Below are 22,244 nucleotides of genomic sequence, written 5' to 3'. Positions count from 1 at the left end.
GGGCGGAATCTGCTACTACTTTCTTTCTGGCCGCCTTCTCCTCTTAAACATGTTCATAAATGATTCCTTACCCCTTTGGCACTGAAAGAATATCTGTAATATTACGTGAATATCTGTAAAAGTCACGTTTTTCTATTAGCTCTGTCTGCTAGCATAGCATCTCTTCTTCACTGCTATAATATCTGCATGCCAACCGACCACTGGGTTACCAGCGCCCTCTGCTGGTCCAAACAAATATCTGAAGCAAATGCAATGCAATGACTGTTTTTTTTTTTTTTTTAAGTCCAATTGTTAAGGCACAAAATACATTTTCAGTTGCACTTTTAAAAAGAAAAAGAACTATTACACAGTTTTGTATTGTTTTTTTATTATAGAACCAGAATGTAAATTATTAGGCTTCTTCTTCATTTGTTTTATTCCTTTATTTATTTCATTCAAGATTATTTTTTAGTTAAATTGTTTTGAATAGTTTATCAAGGGATTCTTTTGACAATGAAAAATGAAAGGAAAATAGTACAGTATTTTCCCCAAAAAAATAAAGGAATAGTATCATTTATGTACAGTCCCATTTTGTAAAATAAATCGTGAGAGAATCGTATCGTGAACCCAGTATCGTGAATCGAATCGTATCGGGAGTTGAGTGAATCGTTACATCCCTAGTTCTAACTAAAGATGACTCGCTTAAGTTCTAGTGAACAAACCATGTTGAAACCTAAGATCAGGAAGTGCTGAAAAAAACACTTTGGTGAATTTCCTTGAAACAATATCACATGTAGTGTTGTAAATGACTGTTCTGCATCATATTATGATCTTCATTCAATAATTGATGATGAAACGCAATCTTTTTTGAAGCGTTTGGGTTTTTTTAAAGGATTAAAACTCTGCACATGGATTTTCATCTTCACTCAGATCTGTTCTTAGAGAGAGGTTTCCAAATGATGGTTCAGAGGTTTCCTAATGGCTGTGAATTAACTTTTGGTTATTACTTTATATGATTTATATCCTTTATGCATGATGCACATGAGTGGGAGATGACTGTGGAGCTGCGACACTCTCAGGCACTAAAAATAAATTATGAATAATAATAATGGATGGACTTGGATCATGACTTTAACTTAAAAGATAATGTGATATTCCAGTTTGGACAATATTTAGGGCCCTATGAAATCTGTTTTATTTTTTTCCAAATTCCGTTTTTTCCACTTTCATTTTTTTTCCAGAAATATTTATCTTTTTTTTTTTTTTCTTTTTTTTTTAAATATTAGTTTTTAACTCCTGTGAGGAAACAAAATAAATAATAATAAATAAAAAAAAACTTTTAATTAAACAAAAATGTATGTCAAAAATAAAGTACACACAAATAAAAGGTAGATATAAATTGTAGTGTATGGATTATTCTGACTTCTCCTTTTTAATTATTTATGTCATATAAAGATGTATGAGAACAGCATGATTGTCACCTGATTTCCTCTCAGGGATCAATGGTTCGCTGAATCTGAGCTGGTTTATTGATTAAGTTCTGATCAATTTAGTTTAAATTAACCTAATTTAAATGATCCTGTCTTCTGTGTTATGTGAAATTTGACATTGACTAGATGGTGCACTTTGTTACTTTTGCCCCCCATAGTCAAGACGAAAGTAACACCAGACAATACACTGAAGTTAAAAAAAAACAAAAGAAAACAAACATCTTTTTTAGGAAAACAACAAAAGAAACCAATGTTCTGGCTAATAAGCCATGCACTCTCTAAATGCTTAATTAAAAAAAAAAAAAAAAAAATCAATTAAGTATAAACTTTGTTTTCATTATTGTTTCATTAGTTATTTTTTTATTAATTCATTATTTCAACATGCATTTTACTGTAGCTCTGATGAGATGTTAGACTGTAACATTCTAATACTGTTGCTCCAACGGACTTTTATTTTGTAAACCGGAAGTTGCCACTATAACAATTGCACTTGAGGTAGATTACTGACTGTGAATGTGTTCCTAAGAGACACAAACAAAAAGCTGGAATAAAAAGAACTAAATTACAACACGGACTGAGTTATTCTTAGTTAACCAGGCATAACAGTTCAAACACTGAGCAGGGGAAGATAATTAAAGCTGATCACGTTTTCACGGAGCACGGACGGAGCTTTACAGGCACAGCAAAGTTAATCTGTAGTTAGCAGTCAGTGATGATTTACGTTGTTTTGAGGGTGTTCGTGGTGATTTAAATTGGGTTTAATGCAGCCAGGACAGTAGGAGGGAGGGTGGTACACCTAATAAGGGGTCCCCGGAAACATTTCCCCATAAAAAACGTTTTTATGGGTCGATTCCGTGATTCCATCCGCGATTCCACGGATTTTTATATGGCCCTAAACATTTCTGAACAGAAAATATTACCAGATATATTGCCAGAGCCCAGGTTCCACTTCACACATGAGGTCAGACATGGCAAAGCGAGAACATTCAATCCAAATGGGTATGGAATTGTAAAATGAAATGTAGAATGTAAATACTTTACACTGTGACAACTGCAGAGCCCTGTGACACTACAGGACACATAATCTGGTGTTTACAGACAGTTAAACAGTGTAAACTAAATGATGACTTATTGCTGAAATGAAAGATAGATTTTACCCTCATCTCCTCTGATGTTGAGAAAAAAGCTCAAAACATTCAATGAAAATTGTTTAGCATTCATTTATTTTTTTAATTAAAGGAAATATTTGCTTTTCAATACAATCCAAAGTTGTGGTGGTGGCAAATGAGACGCGTTGCCAGATTGGACAGTCTCTGGCTCTTTCGGCAGGTTTGAACACTGTGTGGGCAAAGTTTTTGTAGATTGAAAACAGTGTTATCATACAGGAAATCATCAGCTGCATCTGGCAATGCTTGACATAAAATCAGAGTGGAAGGAAGCAATGGTGAACAAAAAACCCTGTACGTATAATAAACAGCTCTTCAAAGAATTATGTACATGTAAGCAACGTTAAAAGGAGACGGCGATGTTTCTGTGAGACTTCCTAGAGCCTAAATTCTTCTGTTCCATGAGGTTCGACGCCGCAAACCCCACTGAAACGTACAATCGGTAATGCACTTTTAAATACCTGAATATAGTTAAAGTAACAATGTCAACAACAACAAAAGAAATTAAGCATTAAAATGTAATAAAAGTGTTATTAAAAGCTAAAAGAAAGAATTCTTATTTCTACATCACAGGGTTAAAATGGGCGTCGGAACCGGCTCTGAGTTCTCAGCGATTTCAATCATTTTGTTGGTATCGACCACATCGGGAGGCGAGTGTTCGCTGTTGAAGTAGAGCGGGTTTTCAAAGGTGGGTAAGAGACGAGGTGACTTTTTGTAGAGAAGGAACCCAACCACCATCAGAGTTGAAGTGATGGTGATGATCAAAACGACCACAAAGGTTGTGTGCACTCGACCACGAGAATTGTGGTCAATTTGGGGTTCTGCAGAGTCAACAAAGGAAAGATGACGTAACGGCTTTCTTATGAATGGAAATTTCGATGAAGGTGGCGTGACTTACCAGGTTGTGGGTCAGCGTCAGGGAGTATGACTGTCAGAGGGGACAAAGATGTAGGATTATGGTTTTCTAATGAAGTAACATTTTCAGTGTGCTCTTGGTGATGATGCATAGAACATGAGTTTACCTTTGGCTGTTTTGCAGATGTATGGTCTATCATGCCACTTACGACCTGAAGACCATGCTCCATCTGTTGTTCGAACAGATCCGTAGTCAGAATCAGGCTCTTCTGGTGCCCAGTTGGTGTAATCCACCACAGTTTTATCCAGCCACAACCAGGTTCCTAATACGAAAACAGAGCTATTTAGCCTTTTGTTCAGACATAAGAATATTTATTTTTACTAAAGAGGCTTTAGCATGAAGATAGTTAGCATCCTTACCTTGATACGTTTTAAATAGTCCAATCCAGAATGAGCTTTGACTACCTTGAAATGCTTCAATATTGCTTTGGATGAATTTCTGCTCATCAGGATCTTCAATGCTGGCGAGAAATCCACCTTTATACAAAATGATAGAAATGTATGAGAATATAGGGCTTAAAATACACTCCTGTCAAATTCACATGCAGGACCAGCAGTGACTACGATAAGTTAAACTCTCAATTTGGCCGATTTGACCAATCATGCTCTGCTCTGGCATTTTTGTAAGTTTGATCCTTATTTATTAATCTGAATCTTTCTCCAAAATGCTTGCTGCACAGGAAGTGCTTACTGACCCTATGCCATATTTTCTGCATTGTCCTCAGAACCAAGTAGGAAAATTATCTTGCAATTGAACTGTTTTTGTGCTTCTGCACCTGTTTGAAGTGAGAACAACTTAAAATATAGAAACATAAATAACCATGTTATTTCTAAGTTTCAAAGCATGTTCTTTTACGTGGCCGATTGGCCAAGTGCATCTATGTTGAACACTCTCTAAATAAACACAGGACAATATCTTCTAATCTCTCCCTAAAGGCAGGCAGGCAATTTTTTTCAATCATTGACACGATCTGACTGCTCACACTGTATGTCCATACACCACACGTAAAGGTTTCCGGAAATGCAACATACAAATTAGAAGAAGAAGAACTCTGAAGCGTCACCGTTAAAACAGAAGAAGAACCCGAAAGTGGGGAGACACTCGCGAATCTCAGCAAAAAGAGCTTTAAAAAAGAAAAAGTGGCTATGCGATTTATCAGGAACTGGCTGGACAGACGTGGGCAGTACAGTCCGTCAATATTACAGCGGTCCTATGATGTTCGTGCATGGGCAGTGTGAGAGTTTGAGGTAAGCCGGTCCGTGGCAGTGCTTCAACAGTGAGATACCCTCACGAGGGGCGACCAGCATTTCAAAAATGTTTGATTTTCTTACGACCATACGATTGCTGATTGGGAGCTGGTCATGAGGTGTTAATCGCTTATCGTGACCCCGTGTATACTACATGATGCACGACACACGATTTAGCCACGACTCATTCCTATCCCAAAAGTAGCCCGATTGAAAAATCTGTCAGTCAATTAATTTTTCAATGTAAAATTTAATTTATCAATCTCTATTTATTGATCTAAAACTAAAGCGGATCTTTCACCTGGAATGTTTTTCTGCATTCTCTAATTATTGTGATCCCATTAGGAATGTTTAAAAAAAAAAGATGATAAAGGATGTAGGCCAAAAACTAACGGAGGACAGAATTTGGTATGCCGGTTCTTAGAAGGATTTGCTGTATAAAGCAGGAAGCACCTAACTGCAGTACCTACATAGTTGGTGTAACTAGAGATGACCTTCCTATATTTTGTGCCACAAAGCGCATTGACTCACTTTACAATAAGCAATGAAAATTAAGGACAAAATCCGCTACCATCACTGCATTATTTTGGAGTTGTTGAGCTTCTACTCTATATACATCACATCAGCTACAAACTTGTTTTGTATCTATGTTGAATTGCATTGTCCCTGTCAAATGAATAAATGAAATATACAATAAATTCTCCTAGAGGGCGTATACGTTAGGACTGTATATCGTAGCTTAGACTTTAATTGATGAGTTTTTAGGAGGTTTATTTACCATGCCTCACACAGCTGCTGGCAGCATCTGCCCATTCAATTTCATCGTGAACAAACAAATAACAGTGTCCTCTGAACGGCAGCCAGGTGTAACTCTGCTGGTAGTCCACTTCTGTATCTGTGGGACAGTTTCCTGGGAAGGAGGTGGACTCTGTGGGCGGAACGTCTGAGAAGGACAGTGATGGGGATCAGCAACAAATGTAATAGCACACATTGATATATTAAACTTAGCAAAAAATAAAATTTTGAACTCTGGTACTAAACATTTTATTTGTGAAAACAAAAGAGCTTAATAATAACAGTAACAAAGTGTTTGTAGCCTGTTACCTTCCCTCTGTGTATGCCAGCATATGCCCAACCACCGTGTTAAAATGAGTACCTGTAGACTGCATGCAAACGCTGTACATGGTCTGGTTGCAGAAGTCAGTCATCCATTTCCCACTCACGTCTAAGTAAACACATGGCTTTTCCCTGCCTGGTTCACCGGGAGCCCAGTTTGCAAAGTTCAGGTGCCAGCCGTCAACGTAGCGGAAATAATCTCCAGTCTGGAAACAAAAGTGGGTTGAGAATTGTTGAGTTGAGTGGAGAATGTTTAAATGCTGCACTGTAGGTTAAATTATGTCACTTTAACTACAGCACACCTGCTGTAGCTAAAGAAAAGGCTGGGTGAGGTAGCAGCTGTGTGGTGTTTACTATTGGATGACAAGATGAATAACTTGGGCCCCGGTTTTTCAAAAGTTTCTGAATAAAATGGATCCAGATTTGGTAATCCTTTTTTATTTTGCTGTCCATAATCACGTAGACCATTTTACTTTTGAGGCAGTTTTTCAAAGCAACATCGGATTGGATCAATCTGATCCGGAGAGAAACTTTCCAGGATTATCAAATCTGAATAACTAGTGTCCGTCTTTGTTTGATGAAGGGCCTTTTCAAGCCTTTAGAGACCCTGACCAACTCCCTGCATTCTGCCAGAACCACAACCAGCAAACAGGATGTGAAACCAAGGGTGCAATAGTTTTTTGGATTGTTTTGGATTTCAAAAACCAGTGATGCCATTGCTTTAGCATCCTATGTTATCGTTGCATGCGTCACTAAAAAATAATCTAAAAACAAAATAATATTTTTGATTGTGATTGACATATATCAGTTAGTGATTATTAAATATATTATTTGTGGTCAATATTGACAGCTGTTAGGGGGATTATTTTATGAGGCCAAACTCTTTCTACTGCTGTAGGTTTATACTGAAAGGCTGAATATTACGTTATAGCCTACCTAATCACGAAAGCCTGATGGATTAACAAATTAAATTAAAACCTTATGAATACATTGGATACCTTGTATGCATGATCCAAATATAGTATTATTTGATAGACAGTTTTATTACATTTTGGGCCTGAAATCCACACTGAATCCACCCTTCTGATGGGATCAGTTTAATTCATATTTTTTAGATCAAAATGATCCAAATCATACTAAAAAGTTCTGAAAAACCCAGACTAACGGATCAAAACCCAGATTGGGTTACATGATCTAATTACGTAATCCATTATTTCCTTTGAAGAAACAATTTTCAAGATTTGATCCAACTCATTATCTAGAATCCGAGCTTATTACATTTTAAAAACTAGGCCTTGAATTTAGTTCGCCCCAAAACAGGTTGGCTACCCTATATTTACAGAGAACAGGACAGGACCGGCCTTTGGCACCCCTGTGCATGTGCGTCAAGCGTAGTAGAGTGTTTTTGACTAATACCTTTTTTTTGTTAAGTCCAATCCAAAGAGGAGCTTTGAGATTTAGCACCAGCAGCTCGATGTGGGCTCGTGTCCACTCATTTCGTAGACTGGCCAGGTTGGCTTTTTCGCCGTCACAGCGTTTCTTGGCTTCATCCCAGGTGAGATTCTGGGTCACAACTTTAATGCTGTCATTTCCCAAACGGGTGTAGATGTTAGGGTCGATGGTTTCTGAGTCGGCAGGGATGCTCGCGTCTAATGAGATTACAGAACACACCATATTCATTTACTCATTTACAAACACCGTGGTCCAACCAGATGTTATTCATTTCAAATCCAACTCTAACTTATTTGAGCTCAAAAGAAGTAAAAAACTCACCAACATTTTTATGACACACAAATCCATAAGTGTCATTGCAAGACTTAATTAACCATTTCCCAACCCCACCAGAAGAACTGGTGGTGAGTACAACACAATCCTCCTGTTAGGATTACAAACAAAAATGTTAAGAGAGAATCATTACTACTCAGATCAGGCTTTTGTAGTGCTGATGATTTTTTTTTATACCTCGTTCCATCTCTGATAAAAGCTCCCGGGCCTGCGCTGATGTTTCTAAGGAGCCGAAAGAGAACTTAATCAACCCAAAGCTCGAGAAACAACATAATGACTTACATAGTAGGATGGAGGTTAGGGAATACTTTAAGCAGCTGGGGACAGAGTTGTCGATGTTGTGTGTACTCACAGAATAACCCCAGTTGGTGAATTGTCTCGACTTTCCGTCGGTCCAGTAATATCCGTCTTGCTTTAAACTGTTCAAACCAATCCACAGGTCTGTGTTTAGTGCATCGATCAGCTGGGTCACCAAAAAAGCTGCAACATTCAGGGGTACAGATTAAATGCTGCAATTTATCCTAGTACATTACACACCCCTCATTATAACCATGCTTCCCATTCTTTCTATGAATCGTGTTACTTTTTAAGAAAACTGGGTAACACTTTACATGAAGTTTCATACATAAGGCTGTTATGAAGGCTGTCATTAAGTGTCCTTCGTTACCCAAACCCCACGAGATTCCTCCACCAACCCAAAACATGCCAACATAGCTCCAAAGGTGTCATAATTTATCGAATGACACCTATTGACAGACTTCATGACACCTTATTCATGCTAATGACAAATAATGACAATGTAATCATATCAGCCTTATGTATAAAACTTTAAATAAAGTGTGACCAAAAACTGTATAGAAAGTAAGCCTATTAGATATAATAGAAAGCACAACGAGCCATGCCATAGCAGTCACCTAAATGTTACATTAGGGATATTAATCCAGATAATCACCAAAATCTAACCTAATACACAGCTGAAATGCGCCAAAACAAGAACCTGCTGAGATCACCTGAGATTTCTGGCCAGATTTGACGACCAGCCGATTGCTATACTTGCTAAAGTGAGACATTAGACCAGCGAAAAATATTATGGAAATGCGATGTTGTCAAAAACATGAACAAGGTATAGGCTAATTATGTTTCAGAAGGTGAACTCCCTCATATTGCTTCATATTTCATCAGATTTTGTGCAAGAATTGACATTATCATCTCTTTCACCACTGGTTTTTCAAAGACAAATTGCATGTAAATGCATGATATTTTCCCAAGATGTGCACATCAGTGTGTATTAAGTGTCATTTTGCAAAAAAAGTTAATAATTAAAAAAAAAATAGGAACTGTAAAATGAGAGGCCCTCGCCTTGATATAACAGACAAACAATGCACGGGTCATCGATAATTGTTAGATATTGTGATTTTCGACCAGCATTGGACACTGAAACACACTGTGCATCTGAAAGCCCTGACCCAGAAGAACATTATGTCATGATTTTGATTTATTTTGCACAAACCTTGCACACTTCTTGAAGGAATGGAGACTAATAATCCTCTCATCATGATGCATTGCTTCCTCGCATCCTCCCAGGTGATCTTCCGATCACTAACGATGCTGTAGCACTGTTGGACAAGGAAGAGATTTTTATGTAACTAAAATAATGCACTCAGAGCAGTCCGATTTGAAGGGAAACCTTTTCAGGTGTGCGTTCCTCACCTTGGAGCCAAATTTAACCCACTTTATTGGACATCCACCTTTAGGAGGCACTGTTGGGGCTACAGTGGTGTTGACGGGTGGTGAGCTTCTTCGTTTACAAAAAGATTGAAGCTCTTTTCCACAATTACAGGTACTCCAAAAACCTGGAGGACAGCAACCATTAAATCTGTCAGACTTCACTGCGGGATTCAGGGTCGTGATTTTGATAATCATCTGAATCTAGAAACGCACCCATGTGGTAAGACATAGAAACACAGTTCTCATCGAAGACATTTGAATTGGGTTGGTTTTCATCCCACCTTTGGAATGACATTGGGGTGCCATCCATCCACCTTGAAACACACACACAGTGTATTAGTTTGGAAAGTGAGAGATGATGACTGTGTGTGTCAGTTCTATACTATAAGTAACATTACTTACCAAAATGACCCATCAAGATCCACTGACAGACCAAAGTAAAAGGACCCATACGTCCTGGATATCTGGAATCACACAGACATAGTGGAGGACTCCTTGATCTGAGCTAACAATTGGTCTTTTAATCAATGAAATACAGCCATTGTTTCATAGAATCTACCTGTTTCCAGAGGAAAGTGTTTTCCTCCTTACTGTTGATAGTTGCCAAGTCGCCATGCTTCTGTTGGCAGAAGTGGCGAGCCTCCTCCATGGACTTTGAATATCTGTTAATGTAATACTGGTTTCCTCTCCATTCGAGCCAGCCATCAGCAGTGGTGTTAAAGTCTGTCAACGTATTCAAACATCGCCTGTTATTGTTTAAGTTTAGAGTGTTTCCAATGCTCTGTCTTAATACAGTCATTGATCAACCAAACCCAGAGATGGGAAACTTTGATAACAGGCCACACAATTATGATTATCTGGAGATTATTAGAGATTAATGACCAATCTGAACATTGATACAAATTGTCGTGTGTATTTTTGTTGCCCTTTTTGGGTTTTTTGTAAAATCTTTATGTTGTTGTCACATTCTTTGTTGTTATTTTGTGTTTTTGGAATCAATTTGTGTATTTTTTAAAAAAAAAAAATCATTTTGTGTAATTCTGTAGTCCTTGTTTTGTGTTTGTTTTGGAGATCGATTCCTTGAGGTGGATAAATATCTTGATTATAAGAATATTTTGATGACTGAGTTTGTTGTTTTATTTATGAAAAAAAAAATATGGTTGCCTGCGTTTGTTGCCTTAGGTTGGAAACTTTTGCGACAAAAATGTATGTTTTTTTTTTCCTTTTTGTACTCTGCGTAAGACATACGTAATAAATGAATGTACATTTTACTTTGAAAGGGAACAAATTGTCTGGTAATGATCGGTCTTTTTTTCTGTGGTATATTTGAAATTGAGAGTTGATGAAGCAAAAGTATATTTGATCCGATAACTTGATTAATTATGGAATTATTCATATCACTGTATATCTCTGATTTAAGTGATACTGTCTTCTTCAAATTGCTGTGAAAAGAAAATTCACGCTCAGTACATACCCACAGAGGTGTCGTTCGGAGGCGGTTTTGGAGTCGCTCCTGTAAGAGCAAACACAGGTGTCAGTTTTATTGAACACAAATACAGTTTTTAATCATTTAAAAACTGATTTAGCACATTATTATGAACCACTGACTTAATTGGTGTGTGTAAATGTGGGTGATACTGAAAGGTGCTTTCGGGCTACCTCTGTTGTTGTTAAAGTTCTTTATTAATCAAGTGCATTCACTATATATTGAAGAGTGAATAACGCCTTTTATAGCATATTCATCATATGTACAGAGAATTTACGAAATTTACTTCCTGTAATAGAAATGGTGATTTCATAAATTAGTACACTCCCTTCGAAAAACAAACATTTTAAACAATATCTCAATGAACACAGAAACAATTTCCAAAATGTGTACAAGAATAGGTTTAACATAACGTGTGTTTAATGTATAACATGAAAGTGATCAAAATTTTCCGTTTTACTCAAATTAAGGTGATGCAAAAATGAGTTTGAACGAAAACCGTTTTATAAATAAAGTTTGATTGTTAATGTTTTGGCTGATCGGTGCAAAGAGCAAGTGTATAATTATGATCTTATAATCATGTCATGAATAGTGCTTCTGATATTCCGTTTCACATTTTTCCAAATTTCGTTTCAGAGTAGACGTTTTTGAATTGTTTTCTCTTATTTGACATATATGACAGGACCATGGAAAAAATACATAATAAAGATAAACTCTCTCAGTAGTGAGAAGGCCTTGTGGCTTTTTCACTATTTAAGTTGAATCTGTAAAATTAACAGAACTTGAAGCGGTCAGCTCAATTCTTGCAAATTCATGCAGGGACTTGGCCGTTTAAGGTTCCGCGCCTATGAATAATAAGACTTGCTACACATTTAACCTTTTTTTAGGGGAAAATGTAGTGAAAATACATATTTTACCAAAACATGGGATAATATGATCGTGTCTGTGATTTCTGGCGGCCTACATAAATCTTTTTTCGTGATTCAGAAAGTTCTTTATCGTGACCAAAGTCATTACAACAGGGGAAACTGTGACGGCATGATGGGAAGAGATGGCGATGTGTATAGTGTGTAGTTGTTCTGGGATTGAGAGAATTAAGTATAACTTAAAAAAAGTATTCATTTTTTAAATTTCTGGCGATGTCAGGATAATAAAGCTGCAGGTTAGAAAAACATATAGCTATCATAAATGATGACAAATCATTTTAGATCATTTTTCAGGATCTGTACCTGCCCGTATCTGACACAGCCAATCATTGTAGGTCTCGCAGTGAGCGTCGTTCCAAGATCCCGAGTCATCCCAGTTATAAATGGTAAACTCCACGCAGGATTCGGCATTGTTGAAGTTATTGGGCTCGCCCTCCTGCCAGTGCTGAAAGTTCAGCTGTGAAAATTAAACAACAAGCTTACATTACTCGAACAAACACATATTATCATAAAAAAAGCCAAAAGAAAAACCAGAGGTGTTTATATTAAGTTAACTAACCGGTGTCCCGTCGCTCCATACGTAACCAGTGCCTGATTCAGGAACGTGAAGCCCAATCCAAGCTCTTCCACCGCTGCAGTCGGAAAGAAAAGTGTAAAAATCATACATAAAGTAAACCCATGACAACTTTGTACGAATAAGAAACAATTGCTACCACAATTGCTTGCGGTAGTTATGACGACTGTATCTTCAAGTGTTTGCAGCTTAATTATATATACTTTTTGTGTGTTATGGAGTAGCTGTTAGAACTTACCGACCCACAGCTTGTTCTACTGAGCTGTGGATACTAAGCAGATCTCCTCCGATGGCCCTACAGAAGTCTTTAGCCTCAAACCAAGTCTTCTCCTGAGAGCGTGGGCCGGTGAAGAACTGCGCGAGAGGTTTTCCAAATTATGTTTCATTCCTTAGTTATTTTTCAAACACATTCCACATATATACTTTAATCAAAGCATGAAGATATCAGATAGGAAACAAATGGCTTTTGGAAGGGCAGGGAGGCTACAGTGACAGCACATTATGATTCATTTGTAGTTTCAGTCCACTGACCATAATATTAGTCTTCTTTATTCACTTTTTACTCATATAACATAATAACCAAAGTAAAATGATGAAGATCCTTATTTACACTAAATTAAAAAAAACAATTGAATATTAACCCTATTAATGTAAATAATGTGCAAATAATACTAACTAATAAATATATATATATATATATATATATATCCAGCAAAATGGTAACTGTAATGGAATTTGTGGATTTTTGTAGTTCTAGTTTTGTAGTTTTGCTACTAAAGCTGGGTAAATAATATTGTTTATGCATATGGTTTGATTATAAAATGTATTTCACACTAAAGTATTAGTTTTAAACGCCACTACTGTCCCTATTTCTTCCTTAAACGTCTGCTTCACATACAAACTGAAGTCTGCCACCCTAAAAAAACAAAAGGACAATTGTACAGCACTGTATATGTGTTACTCGATTTTGTGGAGAAAAAAATATAGAACACTTTTGGCCCAAATCGCCCAGACCTACTTGCTACAAATAAAGACCTCTCAGCTGTGCTCAGGCTAACCTTGAAGAATCGGCTCTTATGGATGTGTACATTTGTTTACACTCTAATATTACGTACACTGTCATTATACACTTTCATGTACTATTTATCTGTATATTGAGTGAAAGGTTGCGATGAGATCAAACCTTATAGCAGGCATTTCTGGATTGTAGCTTAATCCAACCCTCTGCACACTTGGGGGGCGTTTGCGTTGGTGGTGGAACGGTGGACACTGCACCCTCTGCCAGATGCTTGCAGATGTATTTGGTCTTATTGCTGCAAGGCAACAAGTCCCAGAGTCCGGCCAACAGTCCGCTTGTCATTGCAACACAGCCTTGTTCGTACCCTGGAGGTATTCAGGGACACAGCAGTGTTTTAAAATGTATATTTATATTTTACACTAATTTTCTAATCTATGGTGAAACTTTGTTTTTGCACCGGTGAGACTTTGGTTTGCTTACCTGGCATTTGGGCGTTCCAGTGAGTGAACTTCACCGTGTCCGAGTTGGTCCATTTAAAAAGGTCCATATTTTCCATATTAGAGAGACCAATCCAGAAGTGTCTCTCAGGTCTCCACCCAACCAGACTGACCAGGAAGGCGTTATCTACCCTGCAAAACGTAAAACCGTCCATTGACTGAGTAAAAAATACACCAAACGCATGATATCTGTGCTGATGCATTGTTTCCTGGAAACATGACCAGTGAAATCAGTCTTACCCGTTGGAAACGTCGGCTAAGTATGAGCCTGAAGTCTTGCAGTCCTCTTTAGCTTCGTCAAAAGTCTTTGTCTCAGTTCCTACAAAGTAGCAGTAAGAGCCGTGTCTTTTCCAACCCTGTTGGAAAACAGATTCAGGTTAGAAGAAGTTTTTTTATTCTCATGTTTTCTGCAATTTAATTGCAGAGGGAGACATCTTATTATTCCTGAAGTTTCTCCTTGTTTCCATGATGATACCGTAGCAATTCTCATCAAACTAATTCACATTTTGCTACAAACTTTATTTTTGTTTTTGATGAACAAGTAAAGCGCCATCTCACCTGATACTTACAGTATATTAAGCCACTGTGGTTTCTGCTCTGACCACAAATACAAAGTAGTACTTGTCTGTTCACATTGGGGATTATTAATTAGCTTCTTCAAGTTGTTGGCATTGTTATATTTATCTCTCTATAAAAGCAAGAAATCTCTGTCTATCTGTGTTTCTCAAATATCTCTGTGGATCCAGATCACACTGACCTGAGAGTTTCAACATGGCTGTCGCTTGGTTTATTGGTGTGCAACATCGGATTTGTTTGGACTGCAATGATTTTGTTATTGAATTATTTCATAAAATTGTCCACCGCAGTGGAGCCGCTAGAGTCACATGCACGTCAGAGCCAATCACTGGAGAGCCCACTCCCACACCCCACCTTCTGGTTTTGAGCGGAGAAGTCCATACTTTGTTCAATCAAGCAGCAGCTCGACAATAACGCACTGTTTCGCTTTGCTCCGCTGTGTTTGTGCGTCTTTCTGTCTGTCTCTGGCTTTGTTTCGGGGTAGCAGAGCTGAGACAGGGGGAATCGAGGAACGAGGCTTCACGGCCGCCCCGTGGCGTGGAGCCGGAGGAGGGTGGAGGCAGAGCCACCACGTCACCCGCCTGTGCGCCACAGGGCCCGTGTGGAGAACGACTGGATCAGACGGGCCTTCTCGGTCTCTCTGCGTGGCAAGGGGTCTCTCTCTGCACTACCGTGGGGGGCGGCGGGTTGGGTCGTGAAAGCCGACGCACACACACCGCCTCATTGGCAGGCAGAGGAGCAAGCATGAGGCTGCAGACCATCCGCCCTTTAAATGACCCTCACTAACCCTCACCATTACTGAACAATTTATCATTCTAATACAATCATCACTGTGCTACAACAGCCGTCATTCTCTATCTACCTTACATATTTGTGTATTGAAATGAATTATTAAAAACAAACATGTTTGTTTAAACATACTAAGGGTTTGTGTTTAAAATCAATGCCACAGCAGATCCATGGTGGATAACAAATTTATACACATTACAATATTTGATCTTAAATACCCTTTAATTATCCTCAATTATCCTTAGCCTTCAAAACACGTTCAAATATGCTGTTGCATTACTGTTTTTGCTTTTTCCCCAATGGCTAAAAAAGCAAAAGGCAGTCCCACCTTCAAACACAACCTCATTTGGCCGTCTATGAAAAAGCTACTTAACCTCCCACTTTTCTATAGCAATACATACTTCCTATGGGAACTGCACTAGTCTGTCTAATTCAAATTCTAAAGTTAAAGTTCTAAATGTCTAGAGTTAAATTTCTAAAGTTTTAAAGTTCAAAAATGTAAATTCTGAACTTCTAAAGTTCTAGTCTGCACTCACCATTTTGCAGCCTAAATCCATCTCCACTTCTTCACCGGTGCTTTCAGTGGAGCTTTGCTTCATGCAGATGAAACCATGCTTTTCATCACAGGTACGATCAGCCCAGTTTCCGTTCTGCAAGAAAAAAAACAATGCTTCAACATTTTTTGATAAATTTGATAGTAGATAGTGATCCATGTGGCTTTGGCATGGACTAATTTATTGATTATACACTGCAATGAAACAATTTTAACTTTATCCTAGTTTAAAGCCTCTTCCTTATGGTTTCTTTGGTTTTCAACTTGACAAGTATTTCATGGATCACCGTGACATTTATTGTCAACAGTAGACTGTCCTACCTTTGATTCACAAATGTTCCTCCAAGTCAAAAGCGTGTTTTTAAAGCAGTAGCATGTGCTAACAAGCTGCGTTATTTCTTAGTAAGATGCTTGTGCTCTCTTCTCTGATCAGACATTATTTATTTAATTATCTTCATGTATTTCACTTCAAGTTTTTGCTCAATTTTGTACCATTCTTTGTTTATGTAGATTTTGGGATATAAACTTTTCTTACTACTACTATTAATAATAACAATAATATATACAATACAATATTATTTATCCCCACCAAGGGGGTCATATGTTCACCTGCATTTTTGTTTGTCTTTTATCAGGATTACGTCAAAGGTTACTTAACGGATTTTGACAAAATTGTAACGAAAGATAGACTCTAGGCCATGGAAGACTTTCAAAAATGTAAGAATACCTATCTGTCATCATTGGTGAAATTAAATTCATATCTAGGTTCGTAATTGACCGGTTTTGGATGAAATTCTACTCAGTTATGTTGGGTCGGTTCCTCGACTGCCTAACCAAGTTTCATCTGGATCAGATTGATTTTTTTTTTTTAAATGGGGGTTCCTATAAATTTTTATCTGTATCGTTATTAATGGGTGTTATTTTTTTTTTTTAATTATCATTATTATTATTTCTTGAGAAGGTTTTTTTTTTTAGGAAAATCTGGATTTTTGTGCATAAATTTGCAACAGAGTTCCTCTTGCGCTTATTGGTGGGATGGAGCCTAAGGAAGTGTTGAATTTAATTTTTGTAACTTTATTTTGAATCTCATTTTTTATTATTTGATTAGGCTCCTGAAACAAGACTCACTTATATTGAGCTAGATTCAATATTACCAATAACTCTCTGAACTCTCAGTAGACTCGGTCTTCTGTGTTTCTGTTTTCAATGAGTGTGAAGGGATTATGATGTATGGAAAAATGATAAATGTCCCTCCCGGATGAGTCAGCACCTCTCCCGTGATGAGCACACAGTCCTCTGTGTCTGTGGAGACTGCTGGTGCTCCGTACTGCCAGCTGGTGAAGGTAACAGCAGAGTGGTCGCTCCATTCAAACAAGCCTTCAGTTTTCCTGTCGTTGAGTCCGATCCAAAGCTCATCAGTAGATGCTGGAAGAAATATCAAGTCAGATGTCGAAAATTTGCATTAATTATAATTGTTGGAGTTCCTGGCATTTAGATTATTACGTTAAATGATTATTCTCTACATTTTTCAAAGAGGAGAAGAAAAAAAGGGGGAATTTTTTCAGATTTTTACACCCTTTTACACAAATTTAAACACATTTTTTTGAAGAGACGTGTCACGCACCATATCCCAGTTGAGAGATAACAAAGCTGTGGTCCTCCACATTTCGAATGCTGACCAAGTCCCCTCCCTCCTTCCTGCACTCTCTCTGAGCATCGGACCACGTCTGAAGAGTCCGGTGAAGGTGGAAACAGTGGCCATTGTAGGGAATCCACGGGCTGGCACAGAATCCCTGCTCAACTGTTGAATAAAGAACAGACACAGACCAAATGATTGTCATCAAATGAGGATTTTGCCGACAAGAGATAAAGCAAGAATGTGTCCTACAATAGATTGGAGGAGTGGGTGGGGTTCCATCTTTATAGCAGATGTACCCCATTTTCTTGCTGCAGGTTGAACTTTGCCACAAATACTGTCCAGAGGAGTCAAGGACAGCACAGTTGTGACCCGGATTGGGAAGAGGATTTCCTGGAATAAGAAATCAAACTTTATTCACATTGCAATCATCCCACCAATTTATTTGCAGAAGTCAAATTGACACCCAAAATTATTCAGAAAAACACACACAATAAAAAAGAATACATAATACACAATACAACAGCAAAAATACACAAAACAACTCAAAACTCTAACAAAATTAGAGAAAATACATAAACGGAAACCATAAATACACAAAATCACTCTAAAAACACACAAGGCGACTTTACGACAACTATGTAAAAAAAATACAAAACCACAATAACAATACACAAAAATGACTTCAAACTCACACATACAACAAAATACACAAAATGACTCTAACAACACACAAAACAAAAACAACAAAAATCAGAAAATAATTTATTAAATGAAAACAGAAATTAATGTTGATGAAGTGTTCTCGGATCAGACAATCACATATTTGGCGGCCCAACTGTGATAAAAGTTGCCCATCACTGATCTAATGTGTCCTTTAGTCTAAATGAAGTAGTTGAAGCAGCAGATTGTGACACGGAAATATACAATAATAAAGGATTTGATTCAATCAGACCTGACTAAAGCGTCTTCTCATTCAATCCCTACAAATGATAAGTGGAGCTTTCAATAACAAAGTGAAGTCTTACCAGTGTCCCATCGCAGATAACGGAATGGCTTTGCGTTTGTCCACTGCCAGCCATGCTCAGGGTCCATAACCAGCCCCAGCCAAAGCTTTTTTTTCCCTGATCCCAGAAGCGCTGTGTGTTTGGTTTACAGAGAGGAAGGAAAACAAAGAGACAGTGAAGACTTTCTTCCTCTTTGTCATTGCTTAACAAGTCTGCTGAAAAACAGAAGCACTTCGGCATCTCTAAACCTTCAAAGCACCACTTAAAGTCAACAAGCAAATATCAGGAGTAATGTTCACTCATAATAACTGTGTGCCTAATCATGTGCACTAAAAGTGAACGTAGGCTTCATTGTAGAATTTTAAATTTGCATTAATTCAGTATATTTAAAGTTCAGAAAAGTGGGGGTGGGGAAGCAACACAATACACTATATGCGAGGTGGGTCCTGGTTCTGGAAGGCTGTTGTCCTGCATGTTTTATATTTTGTCATATAAAGCTCAAATGGACTTAATACCCTAAAAATGCCCAATATGTTTTATTGCCATTTGAAGTACCATTAGTTGAAATTGGTAATGATGCCAAAAACAACAAACAACAACAACAAAAGACTAAAAAAGAATTGTTTAGATCAAGTTTCAGGGCAAGGCTGTGCGGTTTGTCCCTCTAGCTACTACTCTGCTCAAAACTTTAAAGGCAGACGAAGCGGAAGTCCAAAAATAATTCAGATTGAACAGAAAACTGCAGAATATTTTTTGTTTAGGTTTTGATTGGTGACCTTCTACAGCCTTAAAGAGAAGAAGCTTGTGCAAGCATTGACTTTGTGGGACTTACCGGTAATGTAAGCTTGTTCGTTTGGGTCAGTGATGCTGACCAGTGATGCCATCTGCTGTTTGCAACTGGTTTGAGCCTGAGACCAATTCAGAGCTGACTGTGAATTAATCTGGTAATATGCTCCGGTGACGAGGTTTTTAGCCCAGTGCTCTCTGGCTGTGTATGGAGATAAACAAACTTCATATATTAGTTACGGACCCTGTTATATGTGTATTTGAGTAAGACATAAACTGACCCACTCACAAGAAGTCGGACAGTATCCCCACTGCTCACGCTCATATTTTGTTTCAACTGCACACCAAAGTCGCTTCGATGAGGAGTCATAGGTGATGCAATCTCCAAACCAACGATCTTTGTACATGAAGGGAAACATGCAGATCTTCCCAAATGCATTTCCTTCAATGGTATAAAGCTCTGCAAACAGAAAAGCAGAGGCTCATTAAAACCCAATGTAGGGTGACACAAAAACAAATATTTGGGTCTTACATAATTATACGAAAGCAAAGTTGACTTCTTTTGTACAACCAGGTCACAAAGATGCTGTTCCTACCTCTGTGTGTCCTTGTGCAAGCACCACTAGCTGTCCCTGAGATGGTGAGGAGGTTGTTCGGTCCTACAGTTTTGGAAAGAGCAATCGATTCGTCCGCTTTAACTTGGATGTAGAGCTCCTGGCCTTTCAGGGCTAGCAGGGTCCCGTTCTTGCATTCCCACTTCTGGAGGTCACTCCTGTCATCGCAGTCGTAGAGGCTCACCTCGCTCCCCACGCTTTTCCCCTGTGCTCCCAGGCACTTTCTACTCGATGTAACAAAAATCCGGTTACCGGTCGTCCAGCGCAGGTCCAAGCACCGGTTTGACTTTTTCACCAAGCAAAAACCAGTGGCTTTGTTGGTTAGTATAAATGGGGAATCTGCAGAGAAGAATGTCAAGACAATAAATTAGTACTTGAATGCGTATGAAAACATCAGCCATGTTTACGTAGCAAGTTGCAGCGACTTGCTTTGGAGACCTCTTGAAAGACGGATAAGTTCTACAGATACTAGATGACAAAATGTGCCAACTCCAAAACAGACTCAAACAGACAAAGATTGCATGTCCAATTTATCTTCTGTTGATTAATTGCCAACAATGAAAGGTTTCCGATTAATATAATACTATATTAATATATAATATAAGACTGAGGCTTGTTTGCAATAATCAACAGCTCTACTCAAGAAGCTTCAAAAAGACCAATTCCATTTTTAGTTGAAAAATGCACGCAACATCAATAGCATAGAATGGTCATACGGTACCATTTGGTTGCGAGCAGTGAGATGCTGGAAAAAAGAACAAAAAGGCTGCTAGTGTTATCCTTGGGGTCAGCATTCTTCTGTGGGAAGCTGACATAGTTTTTGCGCTGCAGGCAAAGGACTTGTGAGCGTGGACGCAAACTGGAAGGAATCTTAAGGGAACCTTACATGGTCTCTTTTTTTTTTTTTTTTTTTAGTTGCTTCTTGACAAAGTGTCATGTTTCACATTGGCTCATTGCAACATGTTGATACTAGGATAGGGTGCAAAGGGAGACGGGGTTGGGGAGGAAGTAGGGGTAGCACAAACACAAATAACCATGAATCGTCTTCACACACTTCCTAGTTTGATGGTGTGGGGGATTGGTAAGCAATGCGAAGGATTTGTGTTAAATGTAATTCATGAATCAGCATTTGTGACCATTGTCAAGTATGTTTGTGTCATGAACCATTCAGAAGTTCTGTCTTATGATCAGACTGTTGCATCTTGTTTTCTACCAGATCAGTCAGAAAAACAATACAGTATGTACTTGTATTGTATTCAATTAAATTCAACTTTCTTTGTTGTGTTAATTACAACAAAAGTAATCTCAAAGCGCTATCAAAATATAAAATTTTTAATTAAAATGAAAAAACCCAACAAATCCACATGAACAAGCGTAAGTGACAGTGGGAAGAAAAAACTAATTTCTAACAGCTTTTCTTTTAACTGGAAGAAATCTCCAGCAGAACCAGGTTCAAAGGTGGCAGCCGTCTGCTTTGACTGGTTGGGGTTAGTGGACAGGAGGAAGAACTATCAGAATGTCTCAGACTAGTTGAGCCATGAACCACAGATCAGGAACTGCCAGCTCCATTGTCAAGACACCTGAAACAGAAAAGAGAGAGAAGGGCGAGGAGAAGACACAGACTGCAGAAAAACATGATACACTATTAGCAGGTCTGCCTGCATGGAAACACCTGTTGCTAAACTATGTGTGAGTGGAATGAGAATGAGTAGGAGGTGGACATCAATGTAAATGGTGTGTAAGCAGTGTGAGCAGAGTGATGGGTATACAACGAGGTGCAGAAGTGGGGGGTTGGCTACAACCCGGCACAATGGTGTATTGTACTCTTGTATTGTATTTGTCTTTATTCCATTTAATTTGTATATATTTAATTTGATTTTTATTTATTTAATTTCAATGTATTCTTGCCACATGTTGAAAATCTGGACTTGCTGAATTTCACATCTCCATAACTCAACAGCATTTACAATCACCTGTGCAGGTGTCAATCATTCTCTCCACACATTGTAAAGCATGTTTTTTATGGTATCGTTATAATCAATTTGGCTGCAAAAACTTGCATCTTGTCTAATACACAGTGGATTCCATGAGGTGATATTGCACTAGTGTAAATTAAGGGAACACTTTGTGTATCCTGAGTGAAGCAACACAACGTCCTGTTCTGGGTGGGGGGTGCTTGTAGCATTCGGATGTTGAGGTTTCATCTGCAGCACTTTTATCATAGCATTTTGTATTTTCACTTCCCTGTTGACTTTTCTTTGACGTATTGAGGAATTGCTGTGAACACACACACACACACACACAACATTTAGTTAATCTCCAAAGTGTAGCTGCAGGGAGTATGTACAGGCCTTG

At 38.1% G+C, this 22,244-nt stretch overlaps 1 protein-coding gene across 1 annotated transcript; it reads right to left on the bottom strand.

Moving 5' to 3' along the window:
- Positions 1 to 2,669: 2,669 nt before the first annotated feature.
- On the bottom strand, positions 2,670 to 20,743 carry mrc1b (mannose receptor, C type 1b). Its single transcript, XM_028441382.1, has 31 exons — positions 20,611 to 20,743; positions 19,872 to 20,228; positions 19,565 to 19,735; positions 19,322 to 19,477; positions 18,511 to 18,621; positions 17,735 to 17,875; positions 17,471 to 17,647; positions 17,117 to 17,271; positions 15,830 to 15,943; positions 14,169 to 14,284; positions 13,912 to 14,060; positions 13,597 to 13,796; positions 12,652 to 12,767; positions 12,399 to 12,471; positions 12,143 to 12,296; positions 10,902 to 10,940; positions 9,987 to 10,150; positions 9,830 to 9,891; positions 9,641 to 9,741; positions 9,410 to 9,552; positions 9,210 to 9,315; positions 8,052 to 8,179; positions 7,877 to 7,921; positions 7,688 to 7,790; positions 7,331 to 7,563; positions 5,955 to 6,120; positions 5,577 to 5,741; positions 3,911 to 4,027; positions 3,658 to 3,813; positions 3,534 to 3,563; positions 2,670 to 3,456 (listed from the first exon to the last, which is right to left on the bottom strand). Exons 1-31 carry the CDS (start codon positions 20,702 to 20,704, stop codon positions 3,203 to 3,205), a joined length of 4,296 nt encoding a protein of 1,431 aa, XP_028297183.1. The 5' UTR covers positions 20,705 to 20,743; the 3' UTR covers positions 2,670 to 3,202.
- Between the last annotated feature and the right edge of the window lie 1,501 nt (positions 20,744 to 22,244).

This window comes from Gouania willdenowi, unplaced genomic scaffold (genome assembly GCF_900634775.1).
Source record: "Gouania willdenowi unplaced genomic scaffold, fGouWil2.1 scaffold_228_arrow_ctg1, whole genome shotgun sequence".
Lineage (NCBI taxonomy): Eukaryota > Metazoa > Chordata > Actinopteri > Blenniiformes > Gobiesocidae > Gouania > Gouania willdenowi.
The sequence above is the reverse complement of the archived record's forward strand: the minus strand, read 5'-3'. Positions and strand labels throughout refer to the sequence as shown.